General features: G+C 33.0%; 1 protein-coding gene across 5 annotated transcripts in view; it reads left to right on the forward strand.

Annotated features, from left to right (window-relative positions):
• Positions 1 to 11958, forward strand: part of LOC106871954 (protein still life, isoform SIF type 1) — a 1491364-nt gene that overhangs the window by 923683 nt on the left and 555723 nt on the right. For 4 of the 5 annotated variants that reach the window (XM_052966200.1, XM_052966198.1, XM_052966199.1 and 1 more), the window contains one exon: positions 5799 to 6170. The exons of the other annotated variant lie outside the window; for it this stretch is intronic. In XM_052966200.1, the coding sequence (XP_052822160.1) occupies positions 5799 to 6170 (372 nt within the window). The remainder of the gene's footprint in view (positions 1 to 5798; positions 6171 to 11958) is intronic. 5 annotated transcript variants of the gene reach the window in all.

The following is an 11958-nucleotide window of genomic DNA, read 5'->3' on the forward strand; positions in this document are numbered from 1 at the left end:
TAATATTTACTTCTAAATTCTTTGAAGATTTGAAATTTAGCAGTCTGCATTTTTTTTAAAAATTTGACTAAAAAATAAACAGATGGTAAAAAATGCATTATGACAAAAAAAGTCAAATTTTTAAAATAAATGTAGACTGCTAAAATTCAAATCTTCAAATAATTTAGAAGTAAATATTAAATAATGTAAGAAACAATAAGCATTTTAAAGAATATTATGGCTATAACCATAAGAAAAGAAATAATGCAAATACATACGAAATATTTTCTGAATTTTAAACAGTAAGTATCCTACGCTTTCTAGTTTAGAAATCCAAATATTACAGCACTATTCCTGTAATATCTCACTTTACTCAGTTCTACATTTTCATTTCATGCACACTTTTCCTCTCTATTTAAGTTTCTCATACCTCTGCACTTCACTTTCATATTTCAACATTTTCTTTGTCAATATCTGTTGTTGGACAACATACAGGAGGCTTCCATGGCGTGCATGGAGGCTACAGTTTTGGTTCCTGCAATGAGGAACCAAGCTGATGGAGTTCTGTGATGCAAATGATCTTATGGTTTGCAATACTAACTTCAGGAAGCCTGCCAGTCACCTAGTCACCTACTGTTCTGGCAGACACACGAGCCAAATTGACTACATTCTCGCCAGAAAAAGAGAAAGATGGCTGCTTATAAATGCCAAAACCTTCCCAGGTGGAGAATGTACCCCACAACATAGACTGGTAATTAGCAACTTCAGGATCAGGGCTAAATGGATGCCCAAAAGACGACCAGCATGGAGAAGGGTTTGGAAGCTTAAAGATCCTGTGAATGGACAGAGATTTAGAGACGTATTACTTGAAGCCTTTGATGAAATAGAAGGGGATATAGCTTCACATGATGTGGAAGACAACTAGATGTTTCTATGGGACAACCTGCTGAGAACCACTGACCAGATCTGTGGATGGTGTAAAGTCCCCTCTCGACCCAAGGTAATGTGGTGGTGAAACAATGTTGCTGACAGGGCTATTAGAGAAAAGAAACAGAATTGGAAAGACTGGAAGAATGGTGCTAGCAGGGAATTGTATCAGACTGTCAGAAGGGAAGCCTGGAGACAGGTTCATTTAGCCAGAGGGGAAGCAGATAAGAAAAAAATTGCCAATGTTCTATGCTGTGAGGACCAAAGACTTGAGGTACTTCGTGTTACAAGACAGTGTGTGAGAGAGAATCATGATATCGTAGAAGAGAAATGTGTCCACATGGATGATGGTACACTTGCACTAAATGAGGCAGCAAAGAGAGAGATTTGGAGAGGCCACTGTGAAAGGTTACTCAATAAAAAGAATGAATGGGAGAGAGTCTGCCAAACCCACTATTGGATCGTTCATCTTAGTTCGCTTAGTATTTGGTTGAATCTTGGTTGGGTTTTTTTTTTTTTCGTGGTCAGTTATTTTTAGCGTTTTGACAGAAAAAAGTCATTCTAAAATTGCTTTTCAATGTAAGCATGCCCAAACAAGTTGAATGCTTACACAGAGCAGGTTTTACAGCCACATCATCCAAACCAACCGAGTGAAACTGGGCTTAGCTGCTAGTATATATATATATATATATATATATATCATAATTATCATCATTTAGCATTTGTTTTCCGTACATACATAAAAGTCAAATTTATTACTTCCTGGAGAACTGAAGTGATATTTACTGTTGACTAAGTCATGGTGTAGAAATTACTTACAGTTCTAGATCTCTCTGTAAACTTATGAAGTACTTGGCATTTACATGTAATACATAAAAACCCATTAAATATGTTATAGAAAGTATTATTGGCATCAATACTTATTCATTTATTTGATATTGCATTATAAATTAGATACATAACTGATTACTCTTGATATTGTCCTGTTATAGATCTTTCACTTACAGTGTTAAAATTCCTAACCTGTGCCAGTTAAGTAAACTGTAAATTTGCAATCATGCTTGATTAAAACCTATTATGAAACCTATCAGGTTTTAATAGTTGATTTTTAAGACTCTAATGAACCAACTGCTCAGTTTTGTTCTTTAAATGGATGTTCTTTGATATAATCTTGGCAAATTGTTAGAGAAGTTTGGTGGTGGTGGTGGGGGGTCTATGCGTAGTAGGTAACATTAGATGAGAAAATTCTGCTTTCTAAGTTAGAAAATGACTTGCTTACATTAGAATATCTTGAGACCTGTCCATGTGATCTGGATAATACTCAATTCCCCATTTGCAAACTTCATCATTGTGAAAATCATAGAAATCTTATATACATTGTAGTCTATAAGATTGCATACACTGATATTTGTTGAATATAATATATTTAAATATTTGTATGTGTTTATGTATATATACATACACATACTTAACCACACACAGACACACACACAATGTGTTCAACTAATCTTGTTTATTATCATTTTTGTTATTAGTTTAGCTACTATGTAAGTCATAGCATTTATTTTCAAGGATTTCAAACATAACTTATATAAATTATATAAATCTTGGGGTCACTGTTCTTTGTAATTCTATTTGTTGTGGGTTTTCATAATTTGTGTATTTATTTGCATCATTAACTGCATTGTTGAAATTGTCCATAGTTCAAGTCCTTCTTTGTAGAAAATAATAATATTGATAACAATATTACTATTTCCATAGGATTCAGTGCTGAATTCTAGTTGCATATAATGTACAGTATTAGCTCTAAGTACTGAAAGGAATATTTATACACATCTTAAAATTTGTTTGCACTAAACAAATATGTACAATAAGAAGTACTGTCCACCCAGTTGATATTGTGGATTTTTAATTTTCAGTATCAAAAGTCCTCTTTCTAAAAGCTTTGAACTTCAGGAGGCAATTTACTAGAGATAGCAACTTTGATATCAGAATCATTCTGAATGATATGAAGTAACTCTTGCATCATGATGCTTTCTACTGAGTTAAAAAAGAAGGGGATCCACTGTTTGATATTCTCTATAGAGAGCTACAATTTGGAAGAGGTCAGTGACCTTTTTGCGTTGATTAACCTGGATATCCTAAATGACTGTACACATCTACACAGTTTGACTCTCTACATGGATGATGGCCTGACAATCTCAAGCCATGTGAGTAGCTATGACATGGATAAGTTTAGGAATTTTATAAGCATCCTCAAAAGATTCAATCTAACTATAACTCTTACTAGCAAATTAACAAAGGTCAACTTAGATGTGACCATAGACAGCAAGGCAGGTATGTGTCTGAGATCACCACTTTATGTACGTTTTGCAATTCGTTTGGCAAGACATTGAAAAGTTGTGAGCATTTGAACTCTTAAGCTATTGCAGGATGTGATCATGACTTTCAATAAACCAATATCTAACTATTTTTTATTAATGGAGAAGAGAGAGCTGTGCGATGGTAGTGTTTTACTACAATATTAATCAGACAATAAAATGTTAGCATCACAAAGCCAAAATGATATGATGCATCATCAACTGAAACCAAAGTTCTCATCATTTTGTATGACTGTCTGCAGAGTTTAGGTCACAAGAAAGCAGTGTTCATGAATGTTAATGCTCACTTCCAAAATATAACATGAATTTGGTTTGCACAAATGATGATATAGTCTGTATTTATCATCAACCTACCCTGTCTATTCCTTATACTAAAAACTATGTGGAATGTAGAGAATGATTCTGGAGAGAAGTTCTTTTTGCTTTTTGATTTCTCTGAAATTGGACATGTGGCACAAGACAAAAGTAGGTTTTAACATACCTGCCCACAGAGACTGTCTGTAGAGAAGCAGCAAGAGACTGTTTGCACTTATTTATATTTGCATTATCAGCTTACATTCACTATTTTCTAAGCAATAGTCCATTGTTAAGGTAATTTCAGATTAATTTGCTACCACTTTTAAATTACATTATTGGCAAAGTACAACTTTTCTGAATTTACCCACAAGTAAGTCCTTTTTGGGTAAGCAGCTACTTAAAGATCAACAATATTTACTTCTAGAATGGCAAATAGACTGTCAGCAATGATTTCCTGAAAGTTGTTTTCCTTTATGAAAAGCTCACTTATATCTATCTCCCTTTAGTATGATGGAAGAAAAGAATGGATATTGAGAAATAAGACAGCCTTCATTTGGCACCCTTTTTTCCAGTGTGGAATATGTAATCATGGGCCATAGCACCTCATAAATAAGTCTGGATCTATTTGATTGAAGTTTATTATTACATTTAGCAGTTTTATGACTCTTAGATTCTATGTAACCTCAGTTCTAGCAAGGTACAAATGCGACAATAACAAACTTCATACTATGCTTTCCCTTGAAAATTTTTGTCACTAGTATTATGTCAGAGACTGAGCCAGCAAATCCCTTGTTTTCACTGCAACATGACTTGTGAATGTCCACCTGAAATGAGCTGATTAAATAATAGCCCAATGGACTAGCAGGTAAACAGTTTCTAAGATAAGTTTGTTGTTGACACATCAACACATTTTTAACAAATGACATTAAAATCTAGAAAGTAGTAAATTTTTATAGTGTGCATGTAGATATGTATTTGTATATATTTATGAAGTTATTTCATTAAAAGTTGGATACAACTTATCTTTCTATATAGTTTAGTCTCCGAGGATGTCTATGACCTCAACCTTTTTTTATCAAAGATCTGCTCTAATTGAGCAGATCTTTGATAAAAGATATTCTGTCCATGGTAAATGTGATTTGTATATCTTGGATTACATGTGTATGCTCTTTATAAGATTACATAGTATAATCTGGGAGAATTTGAATGCTATTTCCAGCAAGTCAAGTATACAGGCTCATTTCTTGGTTTGTTTCAAATGTAGTTTATCAGTTTGGTCTTGTAACTATTGTTTAATAGGCTTTGCTTTATAAGCCACATTTTGTTTATGTAGAATAAAGTGTACAAGGATAAGTGTGTTCTTCAGAATGAATTATTAGTAAGTATCACTGCCATCAGAATGAAGATCAAGACATTTATTCTGTTATAATTATCATCAATGTTGCTGACTTAATCATCATTACTATGGTCACCACAGTCACCTTCTTAATTTTTGTTTACCATTAAGATTGCTGATGCCATCAGTGATCACTTTAGATTATTAAATCTGAATAATTTGTTAATAACACTTAATTAACTATGACATCATTAATATTGATACTGATGACTCAAATCATTTATATTTGACCTACATGTTTTAAATATAGAACATGAAAGTTGAGACATTTTGTTGGATAATAAATTGGAAAATTTTATTTCTATCTATGTTTTACTGTTAAGTTTTTCTCATTCACTTTTGGATCTAGTAATTGTTAATGATTTTAAGTCCAGAATATAATAGGCTATTGGCTAGTTGCTCCTAAAAATGAGACGCAATTATTTTCTCTGTGTTTTCTAACTAATATTCTTTAATATCTGCATTCATTATCTTACAATTCATACAATTCTTGGGGATATATCAATATTAATGTCCTGTTTTGTTCTCTTTGATACTTTCTGTTTGCTGTCTTTATTTGCCATTTCTTGAAATTTATTTTGATATTGTTTGTTTTGATATTATTTGTTTATGAATTATTTTTTATGATTTTTAATTTATGTTCACATGTTTATTTTATTAATATTTTGTTTATTTATAAATTATATAACCCCTTTCCTTATCATTTATTAAATTTTATGTTTTCATACAATAATTATTTTTTTTTTAAAGTGAGGTTATTTCTTTGAAAAAGAATTTTTGATGATTGCCATTTTGTTTTTCCCCCTTTGACCATTTAGTCTTTGAGTGACACTGTAAGACAGTTGGTTAAAGCTTTTAGCCAAAACAGTGGTCTGGCACATTCTGTACGTGTTCACTCTTGGAATCAACGTCATACAATAAGTGGCCATGAATTCTCCATGAGTTCAAGCAGCATAAGTACCAGAGTGACCAATGCTACTACTTCAACCATCACATCCACCAATAATACTGCAATAACTTTAGCAGCAAATAAATTCGCCACTGCTGTTGCTACCACCGCCGCCACCACCACCACCACCACAGCAACAACAACAACTACTGCTGATCTTAAACCTTCAACTGATGCTAAGTTAAGAAAAATAACTGAAGATAAGGCTTCAAGACACAGCATCTGTATAGATACAATTCTGGTAGGTGAACAGCACATTACTTTCTCCTGCCTGAGAAATACCAGCATTCAAGCATTCTGCATTGTGGCATATGTACCTTACCTATCAATACCTACCAATATTGTATCTGACATACCTTTCCCCTGACTCACAGATTACCTAACATTAAAACTAAAAATTTTAAATTCATAAGAAAAAAAGAAAAGATGAATTGATTCATGTTAGACATGGATTTCAATTGTTTGGTTCTAACAATTTCTTCATATGATTTGGATTATTAACATGATGAAGTTCTTGCTTTGGATACATTTTACTTTTTGTTTAGTGGTGGTTTATGGTTTTCGTTTGGTTTCTTTGTTTCTGTTCATTTTCATTTCATTTCCTTTGTATTTCTGCATTTGACAACGCATGATCAGTTCATTTCATGTTAATTTTTTTCCTAACTATTGACATTATTTAAGGGTTGTTACTACTACTACTACTACTACTACTACTACTACTACTACTACTACTACTACTACTACTACTACTACTACTACTGCTGCTGCTGATGCTGCCACTACTACTATTACTGCACATTCTAATAATTGTTCTATTTCATACAGTTTGTTAATGTCTTTACTTATAATCAAGCACAATACTGGCTAATAGTCACTAAATTTGAAACGTGCAATGAAAGCAATTTAGAAAAAAAATTGATTTTTATCATGCAAAAGCATTTATTATTTAGGTCACTTACATTTGTATTTTCTTAATATTTTCCTAAAATCAATCTATGTCCAATAAACAGACAAAAGATGGGTAATAGAATGAAATTGCTTACTACTGGAACACATTAATTGGGAACACACATTCTAGAACAACAACATGAATTATCAATTTATGTGTATCTCTAGTTAAATATTTAGAAAAATAACTACGATAACTACAGTAACTAAGTCATGTTACAATTATGTTATACAAAGACAATTATTTGTAATAATTCTAATCTACTGTAGCAAAACTGCATAAAGTATTCTGCTATAATGTTGTATTTGTATAATTCAAATAGTTAATTCTCTAACAAGGATGAAATACTCAATGTAAATGGCTAATAGGTTAATGGATTGGGGGTAGAGTAAAAATACATTTGATGGATAGAATACCAGACTTTTACAAATTAGTTCTGAGATATTTTGATATTAATTCCTTATAGTTAGTTGAACTGACTCAACTAGAATAAATTTTTCTGCTCAGAAATACAATTAGTATCCTGCAATGGATTTGATCTTGTGAATCATGGACTCTGAGTTTAGTAGCAGATGTATTTGGTCCTTTTGACCTTTAATAATATATACTGGGCTGTGATATATCATCATGATAGGCAAACTAAAACTGTAAATATTACCTATTAATTATAGAAGTAAATTATTTCCAATTCAATATAAAAATGCTAGAACCTACACTAAGTATTTTCTCATGGCACATGACTGATTCTGATTATGTGGTATATTATTTAAGTTACTCATTTCTTGCATGGATTGGATAGGTCATCTTCAACATAGTGTTATGTCACTTTTGTAAACTTTTTCAGTTCTTTTGTAAGGTTCAACCACTTCAGATCAACTTCCACAACTTTGTTCTGTGTCTTCATTGATCTTCCATTTCCATAAATTCTTTTCTCTTGGATCATTTGTTAATTCATTACTCACCTGTGATCCTCTATAAGCATCATACCTTCATATCAGCTTTACCGTCTCTCTAGTATACTATATTTGATTCTTTTTATAATCTAGTACGTACTTTTGCTCTAAGTTTGTTTGTGCTCCTTCGTTAACATTGCCAACCTGGCAGAAAAAGCTTACCTGATTTCTTTATAGCCTTTGCACATACTCCACATCCACTGTCCAACCTGCCTGCATAGTGTTGCCATCTGAGCAATGTGCACATGGAAAGTTGCTTTGTTGCTCATGTGGATTCCCAGGTCATGCACCAACTCGAACTCTGAAATTACATTGTCTGCTGGTCCCATGTACTTCAATTGTAGTTTGTATGTGGGCTGATAGTGGAGTGTTTGAAATTTCGCAGCATTGAATTGCATATCATTCTCATCTGCTCACTTATATATTGCATTCAGGTCATTCTGCAGTCTTAGGATGTCAGTAGGATCCTTGACCGCATGCAATACTTTTGTATCATCGGCATGGCTGGTAAGTGTGGCTGAGGGCATGTCCGAGAGAACAACCACAAACAGTAGTGGTCCAAACACTGTTCCCTGGGGGACTCCGCTGAAGATTAGTGCCATTTCAGAGAGAGCATTGTTTGTTGTTGCAGCCTGACTTTTGCCCCCCAGGAAATCATGCTGCCACTCAACCAGTTTACCACCAATACCTAGGTCATGCAATTTGTGACACACCACCCCAGGATCGATCTTGTCAGAGGCCTTGGCAAAGTCAAGATATATCACATTTGAATGGTTGAACTGTTGTTTTAGTATCCAGTCGAAGTGCTGTAGTAGTTGTGTTAGGCAGTTCCTTCCAGGACGGAAGCCATGTTGCATGCCTAGGCAAGTCATTTTCTTCTTGGAATGTGGTCAGTTTTTTTCTGACAATACATTCCATGATCTTGCTAACATGTAAGGTCAGAGAGATAGGTCTGTAGTTTATAGCATCTGCTCTGCTTCCTCCTTTGTGGACAGGGAAGATTATCCCTTCTTTTAACTTTTGAAGAAATGTACCGCATCCAAGGGAACTCTGAAAAAGCATTTGCAGTGGTTTTGCAAGAGTTTTCTTGTATGTTTTTAACAGAATTGCTGGGAGTCCATCTGGGCCTGTTGCAGAGTTTGAATTTATCTCATCAATGGCTGACAATACATCCTCTTCTGTAATGTCGATGTAATTGATGGTTGCCTTTTCTCTTGTAGGTTAGAGGTGTTGAAGAACTCATCAGGTCTGCTTATATTCATGTTTTCCAGTGAAGTGTAAACACTATGGAATTGTTTATTGAGGGCTTCATTTATCCTCTTGGGGTCTGCAGTCAGTGAGCCGTTTTCATCAAAGGGTGGCCCTATCCTGTAGCACATTGAGGCAGACTCTTTTGCGAACTTGTAGAAGGCTTTAGGATTCCTTTTTATATTTTCCACCACCCTGGCTTCTCTGTTTACCCTTTCTTTTTCATGGGAGAGTCTGATTTCATTCTCAGTCTCTAGGGGTGCCATTTTGAGGTAGGGCTTTTTGCTGCCATTAAGTGATTTGAGATCTTTATCCTCCATCTCATTAGGATTCTCCTATCTTGGGGTATAATTTTTTTATGTGTAGTGGCTTTCTTCTCTGGGACAAACACATATGGTTCACATTATTGACATGAACTCATTGAATTTCATGTCAGTGTCTTGCATGGACAGACTTTTAAGCCACCTAATAAGTAAATAATTAAGTATATGAATGAATATTAAACTAATTCTATATAATTTTTTTCTCTCTCCATTCTTGAAAAAATTTGGTATATATTCAAAATTTATATTTTTGGTTCTTGATAACCATAAATTTTATCTTTATACAATATAACATTATTATTTAAATCAATCACCTATAGTATCCCATGTTAAAATTCCCTCTGTATTACCACCATTGGTTTTATTAGCATCTTGCCTATTTAACTGATAATTAGCATCTTGATTTGAGGTCTTCCATTACCCAGCCTCTTTATAGCCAGTTACTTTATACTACTTCAAAATAATCTTGACAAGTTTTATGACTATACCCACTATGATTCTGTCAACTCCCTCATGCCCTTTCCTAACAGACACTATTCCCTAGTCTTAGATTTGATATACAAAGATTTGATAAACAAGACTAATAAATTAAAACTGAACCAAAATCAGTGACAAGCTATGACCCAAACAGAATTTTTCCTGATGTCTCAGAAACTTCTAAGCTGAAGTGACAACAGCATGTATTTTGTCTGTCATCATTCCTGTCTTCTCCTCCTTTGTGACAACATCCAGAATACTGCTGCCCCTGTGGTCTCCCTACACAAAACAAAATATCCCAAGAATTGACTCACACTAGAGAGCATTCACTTAAAAAAATTAAAGGCATGACTGATCTTGATTATTGTGATCACCCTAAGACATTGAAACTTTATTCTTTCCAGCTCTACCATGAGTGCTACACCAGTTGCACAATGGAGAGAATACACCACTATACATATATATGTGTGTGTGTGTGTATACATACATATATGTATGTATATATATGTGTGTTTATACATATATACATACATATATGTATAATATAATATAGGATAAATTCTTTATAAGAATTTATCAAGTAGTCAGCGTGAAAAAACCTCATAATGAAAAAATAACGAAAAATTTCGTAATGAAAAAATTCATCGTCTCTTCATAGATATATTTAATTATATATAAAGGGCGTTAACTGTGTATCAACGCCTCACGCTATCGAGGGACTAAATAAGTAAAAAAACTACCAAAAATATTTTTGGTAGTTTTTTTTACTTATTTTTTTGTAGTTTTTTTACTTATTTAGTCCCTCGATAGCGTGAGGCATTGATACACAGTTAATGCCCTTTATATATAATTACATATATGTATATGTATATACATACATATATATATATATATGTATATATATATGTGTGTATATATGTGTGTATATATATATGTATGTATGTATGTATGTATGTATGTATGTATATGTGTATTGTATATATATATATATATATATATAGATAGATAGATAGATAGATAGATTATGAAAATTTGTATTTTTATATATATCTTGTTCAAAGAGTTCTTGCACTATCAGTAATGTGTGATGTAGTAGTAATATTTTTTCTTGTCCAGGAAATTTACAAGTAAAGATATAAACCTTGACAACTGCTACAATATAATAAGTGGTGAAAAATACTGATTATGATCAGTAATTTTTCAGAATAATTCAACAGCATGACAATAAAACCTTCAACTTACATTTGTGTGAAAATAGGCTACAGTAAAGGTATTAAAGATGTTATGTAACATTAGGAAACATCTGAGAATTAAAATTTGTTCTCAGATTTGCTATTCCAAGAACTTAGCATTTCACCTCAGCTTTCAAAATAAGTTCTCTAAGTGTAATTGTGTCTCTTTACAAAGTAACAATATAATGTGTTTGCTACTGTTCACTAATGTTCAGTGAAGGCATTCATAAGGAGGTATAGAGTACATTGTTACCTGTATTATCTTCTAAAATGTAGTGCAAATAACTCTTCTTAATAGTGATATAGTGTTGTGAGTAGTGGACTAAAATATTCAGCATAATATTTTGCTATTACTGTCATACTTTCATCTTTCAACCACAATTTATTGTTGGTACATTTTAAAAAACACTGTTAATATTAAAAGCTGAATAAAGTCAGTGAGCTGGCAAAATTCTTTGCATACAACATGAAATGCTCAGTGGCAGTTCCTCCATCTCTACATTCTGTGTTCAAATTCTGCTGTGGTTGACATTGCCTTTCATCCTTTTGGGGTCAATAAAATTAGTACTATTTGACCACTGGGGTCAATATAATCGACTTATCTCATTGCTTGAGCTTGCCAGCCTTGTGCCGAAATACGAAACCAGTATTAAATTTGAATTCAGTCAGGATTTTAGTTTTATAAGAGAAGAGAAACAAAAGGCATCATGTGCATATCTTTTTTAATATTTAACATTTGTTTAAATTGTGATGTGTTTCCATCCTTAAATGCATTTTTGACATGAGATGAACCAGAAATACATATTTACACAATGTTTGTGAAGCTAAGCTATTGTTCTCAGATATA

This window comes from Octopus bimaculoides, chromosome 3, assembly GCF_001194135.2.
Source record: "Octopus bimaculoides isolate UCB-OBI-ISO-001 chromosome 3, ASM119413v2, whole genome shotgun sequence".
In the NCBI taxonomy this organism is placed as follows: Eukaryota; Metazoa; Mollusca; class Cephalopoda; order Octopoda; family Octopodidae; genus Octopus; species Octopus bimaculoides.